Source organism: Aquarana catesbeiana, linkage group LG03 (genome assembly GCF_042186555.1).
Source record: "Aquarana catesbeiana isolate 2022-GZ linkage group LG03, ASM4218655v1, whole genome shotgun sequence".
In the NCBI taxonomy this organism is placed as follows: Eukaryota; Metazoa; Chordata; class Amphibia; order Anura; family Ranidae; genus Aquarana; species Aquarana catesbeiana.
In genome coordinates, this window is record NC_133326.1 from 331,554,447 (window position 1) to 331,576,855 (window position 22,409).

The 22,409-nt window shown below is 45.4% G+C and overlaps 1 protein-coding gene across 3 annotated transcripts in view; it reads left to right on the forward strand.

Moving 5' to 3' along the window:
* F12 (coagulation factor XII) overlaps positions 1-21,409 on the forward strand; it is a 141,786-nt gene extending 120,377 nt beyond the window's left edge. For all 3 annotated transcript variants that reach the window (XM_073620518.1, XM_073620519.1, XM_073620520.1), the window contains one exon: positions 20,740-21,409. In XM_073620518.1, coding sequence (XP_073476619.1) covers positions 20,740-20,895 — 156 coding nt within the window. In that variant the 3' untranslated portion in view covers positions 20,896-21,409. The remainder of the gene's footprint in view (positions 1-20,739) is intronic.
* Positions 21,410-22,409: the final 1,000 nt, after the last annotated feature.

Sequence of the window (22,409 nt, forward strand, 5' to 3'; positions counted from 1 at the left end):
AAAGAGGACCCTTCACGTATGCTCACTTTTTTCAATTTTTTTTTCTTTCCCCTTAACCACCCCCTATATGAAGTATGAACATGAATAAACACATACACATAAAATAATACACTCATAATAGACACACAATAGCACTTAAATTTGGGAAGGAATGTAGACCTTTCATCTGGAAGAGAGGATCTTTTCCGTTTGCTCACTTTAAACCTTCCCCTCCCTTTTTTTTTCGTTTATCTCTTTTCTTTCTTAATGTCTTTTGTATGGTTATATCGCCTGGTCTCTTCCCCGCCCCCCCCCCCTTTTTTTTGTATAATATTGTGTGGTTTGTTGTAAATGAAAAATTTTATAAAAATAATAAGAATGGTCATAATGAATAAGACCGTATATAGTACAGTGAAAAATGAATAAACATTGATGTTTAACACTCTTAATGACACATGTGCAAACACATGAATAAATAAACTAAATAAAGTCCACAACGTGATGGAAGGCAAATAGATAAAGTCCACGAATGGAAACCGAAATATGAGGTTAATCCAGGTAAGTGAATGACCACCTTAGAACATCAGTGGAAGGACAAGTGTGAAGAGAGGATAATGGGAGAAACCACCACCAACATAAGGAAGACTTACCTTTGCTATTGGACTCAATAAGGCATATGCCCAATGAGTCATCAAGACTTGTAGTGACAGCACACCGGTAGACAGGGACATCCACGTCTGCAAATGTTGGCACAAGCGGATGGTGATCACACTGTGCCTCAGATGACTCCCAGCAAAGAAGGAAAACTCAGGGGGAGGTTGGTCGAATCCTTCCCACATGCTCACAAGTAGGGATGGGCCGAATGGACCCCTGTTTGCACCAGAACTTTTGAACACTGCGAAAGTTTGGACCTGAATAACGAACCCCATTGAAGTCAATGGGACCCGAATGTCAAAAATCAAAAGTGCCCATTTTGAAGGCTTATATGCAAGTAACTGGGCATACAATGGTTATAGGGGGTCCAGGTCCTGCCCTAGGGGACATGTATCAATAAAAAAAAAGTTTGTGAAATGCGTAATTTTTAAATAAGCAGTGATTTTTTGATTTTTAAAGTGAAAGTATAAAACAAAAAATTCCTTCCAATATAGTGTCTGGGGGGTCCCCTTAGTCTACCTGTAAAGTAGCAGATTTGTACCATGTCTAGAATCTACTGCAGCAATATATGCAAGCTGCCTTTATTTTGCTCAGCAACAGCTGGGGATCCAGTGGGTATGATGAGGCCACAATGTAGTGCACTGGGAACAAGATTAGAGATTTTTTGGATACATTCTGGTGTCACTTTGACTTTGGATAGAAGTAGGAGTGCATAAAAATTGGTCTTTGGATGTTGGTGGCACCTTCCCACCATAACCCTATAGAGGTACTCTTGATGAAAGCAAGAATTGACCTTGCTGTAAAAAATTGCAATGATATGCACCTGTCAAACGGGTGCAGAAAAATTGGTCTTTTGGTGTTAATTGTGCCCATGAAACCTATACCAAAAACATTCTTCCAGATGAAATGACTGAACACCCTCAAAGCTAGGCAGCCTCGAAGTCCTGCAGAGATTCCATATCCCAAAAAGACTTAATCAGTGACATCGGCATCAGGGGCTTCATAGCTGGTAATCCAGGACTGATTCATTTTTATAAACGTCAAACGGTCCACGGAGTCTGTGGACAGACGCTTTCTATGATCAGTAATGAAACCCCCTGCAGCACTGAATGCCCGTTCTGAAAGCACACTGGATGCAGGGCAGCCCAACAACTCAATAGGATACTGGGGCAAGTTCTGGCCAGTGGTCTATTCTCATGATTCAGTAAGTCAGTGGATCGTCAGCTGGAAAGCTCTCCATCTCTGTTTTGGCCCAGAGGTAATCGTCCACCATGTAATGCTGACGCTGCCGATGGGATGTGGAAGCTGACAGCCCTGGGCAGCGAGGACTAAAAAAATCTCGAAATGCCCCACTTAGGAGGACGCCTTCTCCAACGCTCCTCTCTTGACCAACAGAAGGCTCAAAACAACGTTTTCTACCACACTGTAAACTACTGGAGTCAGGAAAAACATTCAATAAAATCCTCTTTAACGTATCCTCAAGAGATTTTATCTTCTGCACTCTCTGTGGGGATGGGATGAGTTGTGAGACCTTCCCATTATAATGGTGGTCAAGGAGGGTTGCCAACTAGTAATCATCCTTCTCCTTTATGCCACATATTGTTGGGTCCTTTCGCAGGCTTTGAAGCATGAGGTTGCCCATGCACCTCAAATTTGCAGAGGCTTGAGAAGCAGACTCCTTGGGGTCACTCAGGATGACAGCATCTGGAACTTCCTCGTACCAGCCAAGTACTACTCCCATGGGTCCCGGTGTTGGAAAGCCATCGCTTACAGATTGATGCTTCTTCGAAGCCTATGAAAGTGCCAGAATCCTCCTCCTCATCCTCCTCCCCTCTCTCCCCCTGTGTGTTCTGTGACATAGGAATGATGGTGTCTGGATGAAGTGGGCCTTGAGAGGAAAGAAAGTCCTGCTCTTCCTCCTGCTACTCTGCCTCCAGTGCCCTGTCCAGCAGGAACACAACACTGTCACTGCTCACCATCCTTGTGGCCTCCTCAGATGCTGACAATACAGTGTATGCATCCTTAATGATCAGCCATTGGCGTGGGGAAAAAAGCAGAGGCGGCCTGATCCTGTTGTCGTACTGTACTAGCACAGGTACTTGTTGATGGCCCTCTGCTGCATGTATAGCCGCTGCAGCATTCCCAAAGTTGAGTTCCACCTGGTGGGCATGTCACAAATCAGGCGGTTTACGGGCAGGTGGAATTTCCGCTGAATTTCAGCCAACCGAGCACTGGCTGTGTATAACCGCCTGAAATGGCTACAGACTTTTCTGGCCTGTTTTAGTACATCTGCAACCCTGGGTACGCACTTAGGAAATGCTGCACCACCAGGCATGGCACATTGTGTCAACTTTCCCTGTCTAAGCGTGGACAGGAGGTTTTAGCCATTATCGGACACCACCATTCCTGGCTCCAGCTGGCATGGTGTGAACCACCTCTGGGCCTGTCCCTGCAGAGCTGCAAGAATCTCTGCTCCGGTGTGGTTCCTGTCCCCAAAACACACCATCTGAAGTACTGCATGGCACATTTTAGCCAGACTCTGGGAATAGCCCTTTGAATGCTCAGGGGGTACCTGATGTTCATAGGACAATTCTGCAGAGGAGGGCATGGAGGTGGCGGAGGAGGTAGAGCTCACAGGTCTGGCATTATCACCACCAGCTGTATGGAGACGTGGGGGCACAACAAGCTGCAGCACCGATCCCTGTCCTGCATCCTTTCAAGTTGAAAGCAGCGTTACCCAGAGTGCTGTGAACTAAATATATCGTCCCTGCCCATTGCTAGACCACGTGTCAGCAGTAAGGTAGATTTTACAGCTGACTGCCTTGCCCAACGATGCCAGAATATTCACTTCCATGTGATGGTAGAGAGATGGCACGACCTTACATGAGAAGTAGTAGCGACTGGGAACCTGCCATTGTGGTACAGCACACTGTGCAAATTCACGGAAGGGGGCAGAATCCACCAGGCTGAAAGGCAGAAGTTGGAGAGCCAACAGCTTTGACAAGCTTGCATTCAGACGCTGGGCATGTGGGTGGCAGGGACTTTTTTTTTTTTCCCGCTGCAGCAGATGGGGCAGAGAAATTTGTCAGCTACAGTCTACAGCTGGTGGTGTGCTGCTGGCAGATATGCTGCTAGGACCTGAGACACCCTGTGCTATACCATTATCCCTGTCAGTGGAGGCCGCTGAAAGGTAATGACTCGGTATAGCAGGGGCAGACTGAAGTGGGTAAGGAGGAGGAGAAGGGACAGATTTGTGCCCCCTTTTGTGTGGCTTTTAGGTGTTCTTGCCAATGGGCTGAGTGGTTGGACGTTAAATGCCTTGTTAGGCACGTGATACCCAAATGATTGGTGTTTTTTCCACGTTTGATGTGCCTGAGACACAGTTTGCAGATGGCAACAGTGCGATCTGCTGCGGATGTGATGAAAAAGGCCCAGACAGCTGAGCTTTGGGGAGTGGGTCGGGAGATAACAGCTGCAGAATGTGATGGAATAGGGTGGCTGCTCTCTACTCTTTCTTGATGTCGGCCTCCTTGGGGTTGTGCCGCCTCACCTTCAGTTTCCTCCTCTGCTCTATCTGGCACCCAGATCGCATCAGTGACCATCATCATCATCATCATCTCCATCTCCTCCATCTTCATCATTACCACTGGAGACAACTTGGCAATATGCTGCGGCTTAGGGAACATGAATGCCAATCTGTCTACCAGTGTTCCTCCCTCTCTCTAGGCTCATGTTCCTGTCATCCTCAACCTCAGAACCAACATCTGAATCCAGTAATGGCTGGGCATCATCAAGGAGCAAGTGGCTGACCAGTGGCGGCTGGTGCTCCATTTTTTGGGGGGGGCGCAAACAAAGCCCCAACCAACCCCCCCCCCCCGTCACTCGCCCGCAATAGGGCCTACAGATAGATAGATAGACACTGGGTGGGGAGATAGACAGACAGACAGATAGATATTGGGTGGGAGGGGGAGAATGAGATAGATAGATAGATAGATAGATAGATAGATAGATAGATAGATAGATAGATAGATAGATAGATAGATAGATAGATAGATAGATAGATGTCACCAGGGACCGTGCCTTGCTGGGCAAAGCTGTAGATGTAATAAAAAATATATATTCAGCACAGACCCCTAAAGTTAACTAGATAAAATGAATTAAATATAGTTGCAAGCTGAACACTACAAGGCCAATACACAATACCTTAATACAAATTCAAAGCATAAGGGTCAGTTCACACAGGGACGACTTGTCAGGCGCGTTCCGTTCTGTACTATGGAACCGTTCTAATAGGAATGATTCAAGTCGCTCCGACTTAGAAAAAGGTTCCTGTACTACTTTTGGGGCGACTTCAGGCAGCTTGCATTGACTTCTATACAGAAGTCATTTTGCAAGCCGCCGCTGAAGTCGTGTGCAGGTCGCCTAAGGCAGTCGCGCTGCAAGTCATGCTGCCCCTGTGTGAACCGGCTCTGACAGAGCTGTGCAAAAACCAATCAATAATAAATAGTTAAAAAGTCAATTTCTCCAAGAAAGTTAATAATTGTAGGAATCAACAGGATGTCTGCCACTGTGAGGATGTATGTCCAAACAGGCATGCAAGTGTCAGAGTGAGTCAAGCACCCCCACTAAAGACATTAGCAAAGTAGGTGAGCAGCTGCTAATGTCTTTGATGGAGGTGCTTGACTCACTCTGACACTTGCATATTAGATAGACACTGGGTGGGAGGGGGCGATAGATAGACAGTTGATGATGAAGACTTGCATATCTTTGAGGCTTCGTCCTGAGCAGGCTGCAGTCCATGCGCAGTCCATGCGCCCCCTATGGACGGGCCACCAATGTGGCTGATGCTGTGGTCAAATAACTCAGCTGACTCCTCAATGGCTGATGTTGGGGCTATGGCAGGAATAGATGTGTATAAGGAGGCAAGTTTATCCACTCTGGCAACTGCAGGGGACTGCACACTTGTCTCTGCTTGCATGACAGAGGATGAGGAGGATGATCAAGGTTTAGTAAGCCAGTCCACCACTTCCTCTGCATGTTGTGGCTGGATTGCATGGGCAAACTCACTAAACAGAGGAAATGATGCCCTGTCTGAGGACTGACCACCACGTCCACCTTTGCCTGTGGACACATTTGTTGCTGGCCCCCTTACAGTGCCAAGGGTACGTCTGCCTCTCCTTGTTGTCCTCCCAGACATTATTGGGAGGGAGGGGGCGATGCTTATAAGTAAATGTAAAGGAGAAGTTAAAATCTGCACGTAGATGCACTTTAATCAATGTAAAGATGTTTGGCTCACTTTAATTTGAGTACTCACACTCCACGGATACACTATAATATACTGCAATCTAATGCACCAAACGTACAGTGACGCACAGAACTATATGGCGTTAAACTGCCAGTAATGCACACAGAACTATATGGCGTTAAACTGGCAGTAACGCACACAGAACTATATAGCATTAAACTAGCAGTAACGCACAAAACTATATGACGTTAAACTGGCAGTAACGCACAAAACGATATGGAGTTAAACTGGCAGTAACGCACGCAAAACTATATGGCGTTAAACTGGCAGTGACACACACACAATGATATGGCATTAAACTAGCAGTAACGCACGCAAAACTATATGGCGTTAAACTGGCAGTAACGCACACAGAAGTAAATGGCATTAAACTGGCAGTAACGCACAAAACTATATTGCGTTACACTGGCAGTAACGCACACAGAAGTAAATAGCGTTAAACTAGCAGTAACGCAATCAAATAGACGGTGTTCAACCGTCACTACACTGACGCTATCTGAACTGTTCCTACTCTAGCTAAACACTAATGTCAAGATTACTGACACGGTCTCATTACACTACAATGAAACTATATGAGCTATCCCTACTCCACACTAATGTATGTATGAATGACACGGTCTCACTACACTACAGTGAAACTATCTGAAACTAACTAGCTGCACACTATGCAAAGCTGAATGATGGTCCTCCTCACTACACTCACACTATCCCTAGACTGACACTAAACTTATATTCTACACTGACAGTTGAAGCAAAATAGCACAGTATAGCACACTAACTAACTGATAGCACTGAAAAGAGCCCTGTTCTATCTCTCTCCATGCCAAAATCACACTGAAAATGGCTGCCATTGAAAAAATACTTTCATACCGTGGGGCAGGAATGAGCCATGATTGGATAAAGTCACGATGACAGTGTCCAATCATGACTCTGACAGTGCTCTGTTCCCTGATTGGCTGAAGCTTTCACTGCTTCAGCCAATCAGGGCTTGCAATGCACTGTTCAGCGCTGCAATGCATTGTGGTCGGTTCGAGAGGCCAAACAAACGGTCGAACGACCAAACAACAAAAGTTCAGCCCGAACTTATGCTCGGCCCGAACCATTCGCACATCTCTACTCACTAGTTGCAACTGTTAGTAGAGAGTGAAGTCAGCAAGCCAAGGCAGCAGTCTACGGGGTATAGCAGGAAGAGGCGTCGGGAACAGGCAGAGTCAGCAACCACGATCAGTGTTAATCCAAAGGAGTAGTCCAAGAAGCGTAGTCGGGAACAAGCAGAAGTCAGTAACTATAAATACAATATGTTTAAAACCAACAACCAAGAAACAGGACCTATACTATATGTATGTTTATAATCTTCAACGCCAGTCACTGCATTAGTATGAGCGGGCCCGTAAAGTGGAACCACCCTCCAAAATGCAAGCAGGCCGGCTTTTTTTTTTTTTTTGGAGGGGAGACATAATCCGGGGAATTCAAAAAAGTTTGTGTGCCCTAATAATGTGGTGAGCACCACTTTAACTAAGCAGATAGTCCAGTTTTAGGTCTATCTGCACCACTCACATCAGTTTCTGTTTCAGAGTCAAATAGAAACCGGCACAGGGCCTGCTCCTAATTAACAAAGGGAATGCAGCAGTTGTCAGTATAGAAAACTGCCACAGATCCCCACTAGGTCAGACCTGGCATACAGGATGTGAGCTGTTGGCATCAGATTGCATTACTCTCTCTGCTCGTACTAGCAGAGCCTAAGGCCTCGTACACAGGGTACGAAAATCAGAAGGGAAAAGTCGTAATACGAGCTGTCTGTGGATTTTCGGATCGTTAGTACGGTGCAATCGACAGACGATTTGACTTTTACATCAGACAAAAGCTGGATGTGCAATCTATAAAATTTTTGCTGGATGTGAACTCAATATCTAATTTTTGGATGGTCAGCACAGAAATCGGCACACAAAAGTCGAAAGTACAAGCACGAATGCTCGGAATCAAGGAACGACTGGGAAGAGTTTGGTCTTGTAAACTACCATTCATAATCTAGAATTAAAGCGGAGGTCCGCCCACTGCTGCAAAAATGAAAAACCTGCAGCTGCACATACTGACTTTTAATAATCGGACACTTACCTGTACTGGAGTACAGCGATGTCGGCACTGCGGCTGATGTTTCCATCAGCTGTCGGGTGCATGCCACCTACCATTGCGAGTAAGGGAACCTGGCAGTGAAGCCTTACGGCTTCACGCTGGGAACCCTACTGTGCATGCGCGAGGCTCTGCTCCTCTCTCCTACTGGCCCAGCAGCCTGGGGAAGGAGGAGGGAGCCCAGGCGGTGACGTCAATACCCGCGGCTGAGGCTCCCGGAAGTGGGAACAGGATGCCTGTGAAAGACAGGTATACTGCCCCCTCCCCCCCCGAAAGGTGCCAAATGTGGCACCTGAAGGGGGAAGGAGTACCATGAGCGGAAGTTCCACTTTTGGGTGGAACTCCGCTTTAACATTCATGATGTGGCAATTGATGAAATGTCGAAATGCAGCGCACATTCTCATCTTCTTTAATGGGATAATAATGAAGCTGCTTTGCTGGTGATACTGATGTAGTTATGCCAAACATATTTTAAAAGGCATTTGTTTTGTATGATGTTGACCATGCCCCCCTAAAACGTCACAGTCCCAGCATGCCCAGGGACTGTGACGACATAAGGGGGCGGGGTCTCCGCCTATATAAGTCACATCGGATCGCTCAGAGAGCATTCCAGTCGGAGAGACCGTCGTGTCAACATCGAAAGAAGAGAAGAAGCCAAGAAGCCCAGAAGCCTAGAAGCCAGAAGTACGGGCCCCCGCTAACAAAAGAAGAACTGGAACACCGGGAGAAGAGGCCAGAGAGAGCGGAGAAGAACCAACCGGACGCCGGGAGAAGAGGAACCGGAGGGACCCCCGAAGCCGGAAGAAGACCCCCCGGAGCTGTCTAATAAATTACTTTAAAAACCTGTGTAGTGTGTTTTATTATTGACACTTTTTCCCTAGGCAAATAATTAGGGGTACCATGTACCCCATACTCATTCACATAGGGTGGGGGGCCGGGATCTGGGGACCCTCTTATTATAGGGGGCTCCCGGATTCCGATAAGCCCCCCCGCCCACAGCCCCTGACAACCAACGGCCAGGGTTGTCGGGAAGAGGCCCTTGTCCTCATCAACATGGGGACGGTCGTGCAACGTTGCACCCAAACAAAATTGACGTCCTTTTTTCCCACAAATAGAGCTTTCTTTTGGTGGTATTTGATCACCTCTGCGGTTTTTATTTTTTGCGGAATAAACAAAAAAAAAATGACAATTTTGAAAAAAAAGCAATATTTTTTACATTTTACTATAATAAATATCCTCCAAAAATATATAAAAAAACACATTTCTTTTTCAGTTTAGGCCGATATGTATTCTTCTACATATTTTTGGTAAAAAAAAACAAAAAAACGCAATAATCGTATATTGATTGCTTTGCGCAAAAGTTATAGCGTCTACAAAATAGGGGATAGATATATGGCATTTTTATTATCAATTTTTTTTATTAGTAATGGCGGCGATCTGCGATTTTTATCATGACTGCGACATTATGGCGGACACATCGGACACTTTTGACACCATTTTGGGACCATTGTCATTTATACAGCGATCAGTGCTATAAAAAAGCACTGATTACTGTGTAAATGACACTGGCAGGGAAGGGGTTAAACACTAGGGGTCGATCAAGGGGTTAAGTGTGTCCTAGGGAGGTGTTCTAATTGTGGGGGGATGGGCTACCACTGACATGACAGCGATCACTGCTCCCGATGACAGGGAGCAGTAGATCTCTGTCATGTCACTAGGCAGAACAGGGAAATGCCTTGTTTACAAAGGCATCTCCCCGTTCTTCCGCTCCATGACACGATCGCGGGCCCCCGGCGGACATCGAGTCCACAGGACCCGCGGGCACGGAGTACACAGCGGTGTGCGCGCACCCACAATGCCTCGATTTAAAGGGAACATACCTGTACGCCCATTTGCCCAGCCATGCCATTGTGCTGACGTACATCGTCATGCACTGGTTGGCATGTGGTTAAAGAGTGCCCCACTGGTTTTGGCTGATTTTGTTTACAGTTTTAACCACTTGACCTCTGGAAGATTTACCCCCCTTCATGACCAGGCCATTTTTTGTGATACGGCACTGCGTTACTTCAACAAAAAATTGTGCGGTCGTGTGACGCTGTACCCAAATAAAATTTCTGTCCTTTTTTCCCACAAATAGAGCTTTCTTTTGGTGCTATTTGATCACCACTGTGGTCTTTATTTTTTGCGCTATATACAAGTACATAGGAGGGAGTGGACACAAACACTCAGCTGCCAAGCCCTGTTCACATCTCTGCATAGCGAGAACTCGCATTCCCACATGCGTTTTTTTTTGTTTTTTTAGCGAGGTGGGGGGGCGTTTTGGAACATTTTCACTCATCACACATAGGGGAGCCCATCCACCTGAATGGGTTGCCCTACACACAGCAATCACCCCAAAGAAGCTTCAGAACATTTAAGAGCAGAGCTTGGTGCGTTTTTTACTGCGATTTTTGGTGCAGCGCATTTTTGAAATGCAAGGAATTGCACAGATGTGAATGGAGCCTCATTGTTCTTGTGTTATCGCACCAATTTCACTTTCACATTCACATCTAGCATAGTAGGAGTGAATGTTTTGTGTCTCGTTTTTCCTGTGACACGCATAGGATAGCCCGATGATTTAAATGGGCTGTGCTATATGTGGCTTGTGGGACATGTTGGTGTTTTGTGGGCTGCGTGTGTTTTTTTTTACTGTGCGTTTTGCAGCATTTGCCACTCATTTTTTCACATGGCAAAATGAGTGTTTGCTTCTGTGTTTGGTGTGCTGTTACCAATTAATGGCACTGAAAGCGCAACTAGTCATTTTAGGTGTATAAAGGTGGGCATACACTATACAATCTGATTGTACAATCTCCTTTAGATTTACCAAATTTATATAATAGAAGGAAACACCTATCTAGCCAATCACTCTATATCTGATCAGGCAGGCCCTTGCACTACATAATTGATGGCAGATCTAAAGGAGATTGTGAATGGGGCCTGAAAATGAAATTGGTGCGATAACACAAGAACAATGAGGCTCCATTCACATCTTTGCGTTTTCTTGCATTTCAGAAATGCAGAAAAACAAAAAAGAAAGGTCAGGAAAGCCTCCTATTGCATATAAGTGTCTGATAGGCTAATAATATCTGTGCAACCTACACAATTAGAACAATGATTATAAACCTATAGACAGACACTGAGCCTAATACCTGGATGCTAAATAATGTTGAAGCAAGATAGGTAGGTTCCTCTGAATCATGAAGGAGCATATATAAAAAAGGACCAGAGGGTCTAGGGAAAGGATTCTTCAGAGAGGAACAGACAGGCTTTAGAAGATTGCAAAAATGGAAAAAATGTATTAATAAAACCATGTAATTATCCACCCACAATGAAAAATAACCACTATATACCTCCACCAGTGGGTGAAGTAATGATGAAATAACAGACACACCCTCCTCATTCACTCAAATTCCCACCCCACCCCACCACAGAGAATGGGTAGTATAAATGACAAACTGACAGTAGCAAATTCTAATGTTTAGGGCAATGTAAAAATGATAGTGGAACACCAAAGAACAAAAAATAATAATACACCACTTGTATAGTAGTCTCTATTTGAATAAGTAGATGTCGTAGATCCTGCCATTAACTGTGGATGGAAATGAAAAAAACCCTGTTACTGCTGACAGGTTATTCAGAGTGGACCTTTGGGAAGAATTTTGGAATGTTCTCAAAGATGCCGTACATCCAGAGTAATGTGAAGGTTGAAAAAATGTCAATATGAACGGCATCAGATTAATGAAACTGATAGAAACTGACACATACCTTCACTTCACTCCTGCAGAGACTGTCCGTGTATAGGAGGGAGTACAGCTTCACTCATCAGGTTGGAACCACATGCCTTCTGAAATACAATCCCCTGATAATGTCAGGGGAGGGGGAACCTTCCTGATGGATGAGATAAAAGATGTTGACAAAGTCCAGATCCAGACACGGCCGGTGTCTTGCCGAGAATGTTCCCTCGGCGGATAAGTTCCCCCCCCTGTACTGCGCAGGCGCAGCGCCTGCGCAGTATGGACTACTGTCAGCCGCCAGAGATAGCCGAAGCTCAAACGCTTCAATCAGCTGTACACGGCGCCTGCGCTCTGGGTCCGGGTTCCTTCCCCACCATCCAAGTGGACCTAGAGGGGGAACCTAAAAGAGCCGAGCGAAGCGAGGCCGTGCCCGAAGCGTGGCGAGCGAAGCGAGCCCGCGAGGGGCCCTCTTACAGGCGCCGTGTACAGCTGATTTTCAGCTATTCCGCTTCGGCTATTTCCACCGGAGGGGGGAACTTAGCGGAACTTTGTCGGCAGAACACCGGCCGGCCGGAGTAGGCTATGACACTTCGCTGGGCTTAACATACACTGCTCTAGGAACGCTCCCCCTTACACTCCAAGCACCACAGCCGTACAGCCCTGAGAGCGGAGCTTGTGTGAAGAGGCTCCAAGCGGTGATAGAGCACTCACTGGCTATGCACAGCTGACTGAATGTGAGGATGGATCAATTAAGGTCTATTCAAACCAGAAGCTGAATGTGTTCAGAGTCAGGATTCAGAGTCCCATAGGTCCACACTAGTCCAGTGAAATCATCCGTTCGCCAGGCAAAAAAAGGGGGGGAAAAGGAAGAGGGGGTATGGAAATAGATTCCAGGTGGGTGCTTTGAATGTAGGGGCATCTAGTTGACGCGTTTCAATCGACAAACGATTTTCTTCAGAGTTAGAGATGCACTGGACAACAGGAAACTAAATACTAAAGCAATTAGTTTGATTAGCTGCAAGGAAATCCAGTCAGACTGCCCACATTCAAAAAAGTTAACCTTAAAAACTTAGTGACACTGTGCAAATAAAAACACCTGATACACACATGAAGCTGACAGGCACACTATGAATAGGTGAATGGAAAAAGAAATAACGGTAATAGAAGTAAAACAGAGAGAATAAAGAACAGAGAAGAGAGAGAATTTATTAGTCCTAAAAATTGTATGGTAACATCTATGTATAACCCAAGTACGGTAAACATTGTCTGATTATTGGGATATAGTAGAAGGAATTGGACTCAGATGAGTCAATCATCATATAGAGAAAGGAAGAAGTATAGATGTATTTTATTTTTAGAGTATATTGGAAAGGGCTATCTAATAGAGTCTAGTATGTCCTTATCTGGAGCATAGATGGTTCTATCCGTAAATGACTAGAAATTAGGGTTCTAAAAAACCTGCAAGATTACATTCATTATTTAATCCGGCAGGCTGGAGGCTGTTTAAAAGATAAATCCACATTTTTTCTTTTTGGTATAGGATGCGATCAAAGTCACCCCTCCTGAGGGGGAGGTTCAGTCTGTAGATACCATTGACCCGAAGACCACTTGGATCTCCTCTATGTTCCGTGAGGAAGTGTAGAGGTAGTGGTCGTTTGTCGTCTTTTTGAGGATACTTTGGATGTGTTCACTGATCCTGACTTTTAGTTGTCTTTTGGTTTACCAATATAGATTTTACCACAGGGACAAGTGACCATATAGATCACCCGTGTGGTAGAACAATTAATAAATCCTTTGATTTTGTATTCTTTTTGGCCTGCAGAATCAGTGAACACATCCATCCTCTCCACGTATCTACAGATAGAACATTTTCCACAAGGGAAACTGCCCCTCAGAGGGGGGAGGTCAGTCAGCCAGTTTTTGCTGGGAGATCTTATATATTCAGAGTGAGACAGGGTGTCTCCAAGATTTTGAGACCTGCGTGCTGTCATCATTGGGCGGTCCCCAATAAATCTCCCTAGGATTGGAGCATCGGATAGAATATTCCAGTGTTTGGTGAGGACCTCTTTAACCTGGTCTCACTGTGATCCAAACCTTGTAATAATTCTAATGGTATTTTGGGGGCTATGTTCACCTCCATCCTCAGGTACATCTACCAGTAGGTCCTCTCTTTTGGTATTTATAGCCCTATTTTTCGCCCTCCTAATAGACCTATGTGAGTAACCTCTTTCTCTAAATTGTGTGTAAAGCTCTGAAGCTTCTTCCTGAAAGTCAACATCTGAGGAGCAGTTCCACCTGATCCTCAGGAATTGACCAATTGGAATTCCCTGGATCAGTGCTTGGGGATGGTGACTAGACGCCTCTAAGAGGGTATTAGCAGCTGTTTTTTAACGAAATGTCTTCGTAACAAGTCGATCATCCTGGATACTAATTTCTAGGTCCAGAAATGAAATTGTATTTGGATGGTATGTGTATGTGTAACATAGATTTCTATCATTAATGTTAAGTTCCTGCATAAACATGTCCAGTTGTTGGGGGGTACCCCCCAAATCATGAAAATATTGTCAATGTACCTCAGCCACAATTTGCTGTGGCTGAGGTACAGTGACGAGACATAAATAACCTCCTCCTCCCACAGGCCCAGGTGGAGGCACGCAAAGGAGGGGGCCCAAGGGGCTCCCATTGAAGTACCCCTCTTCTGCTGGAAATAGGAACCCAAAAACTGAAAACAGTTGTTAGCCAGCATGAACTCAAGGAGTTCAAGAATGAACTCATTTTGGGCAGCAAGAAGGGGATAACTTTTCCAAGAAGTGGCCACTGCTGGAGACCCCACTCGTGGGGAATCGACGTGTAGAGAGACTCCACAACGATCCCCACGAGCAGAGCACCCGACGGGCACACGACCTCCTGAAATTCCCTAAGTACGTCCCTCTTGTCCCTAACAAAGGATGGCAGATCATAAACAAGTTGTTTGATCAGTGCATCTGTGTATCTACCTATGCTCTCCAGGGGTCCCTTAATAGCAGAAACTATAGGTCAACCTGGGGGATTGGTGAGGGATTTGTGCAACTTGGGAATAATAAAATAAAATATATGTTAAATTCCCGTACTGATAGGTAATGGAGTTCTTTCCTGGAAATTAGGTTACTCTGAGATGCAAATGTCAGTTTTTCACTGAGGGTCTGGACTATCTTAGGAAATGGATTTTCATTTTATTTACTGTAGGTGAAAGTATCCCTTAATTGGCGCATAACTTCTTCTTCGTATTTTTGTCCAGACATGAGGACTATGTTACCTCCCTTGTCACTTCCTTTTATGACTAGATCAGGTGCTTCCTGTAGCTCTTTTAATACATACCTTTCCTTTCTAGATAGGTTGTCTATGCCCCTCCAGTCCCAATTTATTTTCCTGAGGTCCTTTTGTACCTGATCAAAAAATAATTTTATCCATTTATTTTTGGAGATGGGGGGCATTTTTAAAGATTTATGGTCAAATTTGAGGGTCTGTTAGCAGTGGCGTCTCCAGTTTTCATATTTAGGGGGGGCACATGGGGGGACAGGCAGGCCCGGATTTACTCCCTTTTACTCCCCAAGGCCGGGTCCTTCAATGCCGCCCCCCGCGAGGGGTAAGGATTTTTCGCGGGCAATTTTTTAGGGCAATGGCTGGCGTTAGTGCTTCAATCATCCCGGCACCATGGTTGGTATGGTGTCAGGATGATTGAAACGCATTATTTCTATCATTACATTGTAATATAAAATGAAATAGTTCAACTCACCATAATGCAGAATCATTGGTAGCCCTGAGTGTGTCACTTGCCACTATGCCTGCCACCAGATGGAGATGTCACTTGCCACGCTGCCTGCCACCAGATGGAGATGTCACTTGCCATGCTGCCTGCCACCAGATGGGGATGTCACTTGCCACGCTGCCTGCCACCAGATGGGGATGTCACTTGCCACGCTGCCTGGCTGCCACCAGATGGGGATGTCACTTGCCAAGCTGCCACCAGATAGAGATGTCACTTGCCACGCTGCCACCAGATGGGGATGTCACTTGCCACGCTGCCTGCCACCAGATGGGGATGTCACTTGCCACGCTTCCTGCCACCAGATGGGGATGTCACTTGCTACGCTGCCTGCCACCAGATGGGGATGTCACTTGCTACGCTGCCTGGCTGCCACCAGATTGGGATGTCACTTGCCAAGCTGCCACCAGATAGAGATGTCACTTGCCACGCTGCCACCAGATGGGGATGTCACTTGCCACGCTGCCTGGCTGCCACCAGATGGGGATGTCACTTGCCAAGCTGCCACCAGATAGAGAGGTCACTTGCCACGCTGCCACCAGATGGGGATGTCACTTGCCAAGCTTCCACCAGATAGAGATGTCACTTGCCACGCTGCCACCAGATGGGGATGTCACTTGCCAAGCTGCCACCAGATAGAGATGTCACTTGCCATGCTGCCACCAGATGGGGATGTCACTTGCCAAGCTGCCTGGCTGCCACCAGATGGAGGAGGGTGGAACAGCGGTGCGGGCAATGAGAGATGTCACCTCTCTACCCCGCCGCCTCCCTACTGACATTACTTGTCTCCTCCACGGCCCGGCAGCAGAGGCGCCGCGGCACACAGGTTGGAGACATTTCTTTTCAAAAATGGCGCAGGGCGGCGCAATCACACTACTGCGCATGCGCCGCCCGGCCGAGCACGTATGAGCTTACCCCAGCCCGGCTGGCTTCGGAACGGCGCATGCGCAGTAGTGGGCGGCTCGCGGCCATCTTTTCTACGGGCACCAGTGCCCCTAATATACATTAATGGCAGCCTGAAAGGGGGGGTGGCCGCGCCGCCCCTGCACCACTGCCGCCCTGAGGCCCGGCCTCGGTGGCCTTGTGGCAAATCCGGCCCTGGGGACAGGAACAAAAGTAGGTAGGCAACTATAAAATGCAAATATATATATATATATATATATATATATATATATATATATATATATATATATATATATATATATCCTGGGGCCCTTTACTACGATCCCACAACGGCTCTTTCACATGTTCTGCAGTGAGCTCCCTTCCTACTGTATTGGGCCCCCCCCCAGGGTGGCACAAAACAAGAGATATATGTCACCAGCATACCAAGAAAATATAAGGGTCCAAAGCAGTGGGAGAAATATCAGGGTTGCAAAGGTTGTCTTGCCACTGGCCCTGTTGTTCTGCCACTGTGGGGTTCCCCAGTCTCCTCTTGCTGTCCTGCCTCTGCTATTGACAGTGCTGATCTGGCATCTCTTGGAATTTACAGGTTGGTTCTCCTGTCCTAAGGACGGGAGAAATCAGTCTGTTTTTTCAGTAACTGAGAGTCCTGGTGGAGTCCTTCCTGCAACTCGCTCTTCTCCCTGCCAATGAGGATGCAGGGGAAGGAGCAGATCGGGCGGCCGTGGTTGTGTGAGCGCTCACATTATGTAGTGTCAGCGAGCAGAGGGAGGGGGGAGGAATCACCTGCAGGAGCTGACTGGGGATGCTCTCCCTCTTAGACATTGCCTTTTTGTAAAAAAAAAAAAAAATTAATTTTTTTTTTAATTGGGGGGGGGGGGGGGGGGCACATGGTGAGGCACAGCATAATGTTGGGGGGGTCAGGGCCCCCTCTGCCCCCCCCCCCCCAGGGACACCATTGTCTATAAGTCAGATCGGGGTATATAGAGACCTCCGAATCAGACTCTGAGTCGGGGTTCTCTTGAAGTAAGGACATCAGGTTATTTAGTGCTTCCTGTTCTTCTTGATTAGCTGGATCTACCTTCTGTGTAGTTTCACGATTGGAGTGCCAGGATCTGAAGATTACCTTAGGCAAAAAAGATTAATATCTTTAAATACTTCAAATTCCTTCATAACCGATTTCGGTGAAAATGAAAGGCCCCTTTTCAGTAAGGAGATATGATGTTTGTTAAGGGGAAAATTAGTGAGGTTGATAACATTCTGATCCTGGGACTCCATAGGGGGAACCTCTTGTGCATTCGTTAATTGAGGCCCCCTAACGTCTTCGTGAATTGGCTCTTAGCTCCCTTGAGTTCTTTCTTAGTTCTTTTTCTTTTCTTTTTTTTTTTTTCCTTTCTGTCAGTTTGTCATTTATACTACCCATTCTCTGTGGGGGGTGGGAATTTGAGTGAATGAGGAGGGTTCATGTGGTGTGTCTGTTATTTCATTATTACTTCTTCCACTGGTGGAGGTATATAGTGGTTATTTGTCATTGTGGGCGGATAATTACATGTTTTTATTAATATATTTTTCCATTTTTGCAATCTTCTAAAGCCTGTGTGTTCCTCTCTGAAGAATCCTTTCCCTAGACCCTCTGGTCCTTTTTTATATGTTTCAGAAATGCGCTGCAGTAAAAAACGCACCTAACTCCGCGCTAAAAAAAAGTTCTGAAGCTTCTTTGGGGTGATTGCTGCGTGTAGGGTGGCCCATTCCGGTGGATGAGCTGCCCTATGTGTGATGAGTAAAAATACCCCAAAATGCCCCCCTCCCCCCCGCTAAAAAAAAAAAACGCATGTGGGAATGAGAGTTCCTGCTATGCAGAGATGTGAACGGGGCTTGACAGCTGAGTGTTTCTGTCCACCCCCTTCTATGTACTTATATAGATGGCCATACACTATGCAATCTGATTATGTATTCAGTGGGAAGAGTGATCACTGATTGATTGTAGCTCATTTAAAAAACGTGCAGCTGGTAATGGGAGGATGGATGATGCAGGGTGTGTGCTAATGAGGTCAGCTGGTCAACTCCTTCCTGTGTCATAACCTACAGCAGTGATGGTGAACCATGGCACTCCAGGTGTTTTGGAACTACATTTCCCATGATGCTCATGCACTCTGCAATGTCGATGAGCATCATGGGAAATGTAGTTCCAAAACATCTGGGGTGCCATGGTTCACCATCACTGACCTACAGTCTGTAAGGACATAAGACAGAAGCAATAGATACATTTGGAATCATTGATGTAGGACAGTAAGGTACGTGTCTGTAGATTTTTTGGAAAGCTTTGATATTTTTGCAAAAAAAGTACATAAATGCTATATTGGTGCATAGGGGAGCTGGAATTTAGAAAAAAAAAAAAGGTGAACTTAGCCTTTAAACAATGGCCAGGGAAGCCTGTCAGCAGGAGGCAGAGAAACAGCAGTACACTGATCTTTCCTGTGAGGAGCTGTGTAGGGGGTTTGTCAGCAGAAGTCTGACCACAGGCAGGCTGAGCTCCCAGGAAGGATGCAAAGAAGAAAACGGACCACACTGGAATGGATGTGCTTTCATGCTCTGGTGTGATCAGTTTGAAATAGGAAAGGAGGGGGACTGGTAGGATCAGTAGATATTTCACACAAAGGAAGCAATGCAAAGAGAACAGGACATTTTTTTTATACATAGACTAATTATGTGGGGGTCTTGTGAGCCAAAGATGGACTGATGCCTCTGTGAGGTGAAACAAATATAGATAAGCTGCAAACACTAACCACGTTTCATTGCGTGCATAAACCAAAAAATATAAATAAACGTGCCTGCGCTGAAAAAACATATATATCCCAATAGTTGGGAGGTGAATATATAGTGTAAAACTATTCTACAAAATTTCAATATAAAAAAAAAAAAATGTTAGTAATATATAAATTTTAGAATGAATACAATCCTTATATAAAAGTATCCCATAAAGTGCAACATGCAAAAAAACAATATATATATGTGGTTATAAATATAAGATCAAAGTGTAAAATCAAGTGTCCACATTTAAAAAGTTCAATTCATTGATATCAACACATAAAGTGCAAGTAAGTAGTGTCCACAAAAAACAGTGTTCCTCATGCTCCTCCTTAATGGTGTTCACAATCCAGCATGCTTCAGTGCTCTCCTGTGACCCCCCACTTGTGCTTGCGCTCACCTCTGAGCATGTGACACGGTAATTAAACGGTGTGTAAACACGCATTGGAGCCACCCCTTGGGCTCATACAGGGTATGCTGGTATAAACTCCACCACTCTCAGATGTCATCAGATAGTCTCACATACAAGAAAGAAAAAGCTCCATAGTGTGATACAGTAGGGATTTATTTAAAATATATTAAAACTTCCCTCCAGAAGGGTACTCACAATATGTAGGTGCGTGAGTGCACCAATCTTTCCAGAGAGTGTTTGTATAAAACAAGCGTTTGTATGGCGTGCAGTGTGTCGTTCCTCATCTACCTCTGTTGCTGACAGCTCCGTCCTACCCCTCCCCGACGCGTATTCGGCACAGGGATCACGTGCCTTCCTCTGGGGGATCTAGGCACGTGATCCCTGTGCCGAATACTGGCATCCCAACAACCAATAATGTCATCAGTTGAGGAGGATGTCTGTTGTTTCCACAGCATCCTTGTCCCAGAGGGCTTTCACACTGGAGCAGTGCGCTGGCAGGACGGTAAAGGAGCGGTGTGTATACCGCTCCGTCACCGCTCTCGTCCATTGAAATGAATGGGGCAGCGCGGCTATACCGCCGGCTAAGTGCTGCTGCAGCAGCGCTTTGCGGTGGTTTTAACTCTTTCTCGGCCGCTAGCAGGGGGGTAAAACCGCCCCGCTAGCGGCTGAATACGGCCGCTAAAACACCGGTAAAGCGGCCCTAAAAATAGTGCCGTTTTGCCACCGGCGCCACCGCCCCAGTGTGAAAGGAGCCATAGAACAGGTTTTATTTACATTTTAGAATGGGGTGCTGTGAGACTGTCCATAATTTTAAAGGGTGTCTTAAAATTGTCTATCAGTCAGGGTGCCCTGACTGAACAAAGGTTGAGAAACACTGTTCTACACACTGTGTAAAGTGGAGTATAATATGCTGGAATAGAAAAAGTAATTGAGTTCAACAATTTCTTATTTCTGTATTGTTTCTCTGCAGGGAGACTCTGGAGGACCCCTTGTGTGTGAAGTGGACAGCAAAGTGCAGCTATTTGGTGTTGTCAGCTGGGGGTCTGGCTGTGCAGAGGAGAATAAGCCCGGAGTCTACACTGATGTCTCCAAATACACAGAATGGATCTTTACTAACATTGATTAGGTTTTTCTAGGACAGTGATACCATGCTGGTAATCGTTCGTTATGTGACTGCTTTTTAAAAAGCAAAACTGTAAAATAAACGGCTAAATACACTGATGAAATACATACTTGATTAGTGTTTTAGGTGCCCAAGAGTTTGTAATTCTATGCAACAAATCATCTGATTTACACACATTTTCTACATTGCACAGCCAGAAACATAACACATAAAGTTTCAGATTAAGCAATTCATTCTCCTGATTCAGTTATTCAGCTTCCTGTGTCGGCTCCAGCCTTCTCATTGGTGATTTGATATTATCCAGTCCATCTACTGGAAAATGAGCAGTAGTCTGCCATGAAAATGGTAAACCAGGGAGCATGGGTGGTGAAAATGATCATTTTTTTGGAAAGTAAAACAGCAAACAAATACATACCTCCCAACTTTCTGAGATGGGAATGAGGGACACCTATCAGCAAAAGTATGCAGGCATAGGACACACCCCCTGCCACGCCCCCTTAAAGGAGAATTGTACAAAGATTGGTTAAAACCACAAGTGCTTTTTTTACCACTACTATTTCTGTATATTGGCTTGTGGAATTTACAGATGCAGCAATTTAGAAATCCGATAAAAGGTTTAGCACTGGGAAACATGTTTTGATAAATAAAAAGTGTATTTTATATACATCTATATAGATCAGACCAAAATGAGGGACAACTGAGGAGGAATGAGGGACAGAGGGACATTGCTCCAAATTAGGGACAGTCCCTCCAAATCAGGGACAGTTGGGAGCTATGCAAATATGTATTTCCACCATGTATTTGGATGTTGAACTGGATGGACTTGTGTCTTTTTATCAACCAGACTATGCAAGTATGTTACTATGTTGTCCTGGAGGTCTGCTTTAAAAAGACTGGTAAATGATCAACTTGTTAAACAACCCATTCTGTTTGAAATAGAAATGAGAGGCAAAACATTTGTGTATAGATTAAAAAATAAAATTATAAATACTTTTTTTTTGCCCTTCTTTTTTTATAAATGATCACATTCCCTTTGTTCCCTCTGTTCTCAGCTCCATAAGAGCTGGGGGGAGGAGAAGCAGCCGGAAACTGAGCTTCCCAGTGAATGGCTGTGCGGGGTGGTTTGATCCAGGACAAGTCTGATCATTGGAGGAGAGCACACTGAGTTCCCAGCACAGCTAAAGAACTGACCACGGTGTATTCTCCTACTTAGTGTGGTCAGTTTTTAATAGGAAAGCAGAGGGACTGATAGGAACACCAGGGATTTCACACAAAGGAAGTAATACAAAGAGAACAGGATAGTTTCTCATACAAGTACCTGGTACAGCAGACACTTATCAGGAAGATGAAATGTTGGGGTAACAAATGCTTTAACCACTTCAGCTGCAGAAGATTTGGCTGCTCAATGACCAGGCTATTTTTTGCGATACAGCACTGCGTCACTTTAACTGACAATTGCGCGGTCGTGCGACGCTGTACTCAAACAAAATTGAAGTCCTTTTTTTCCCACAAATAGT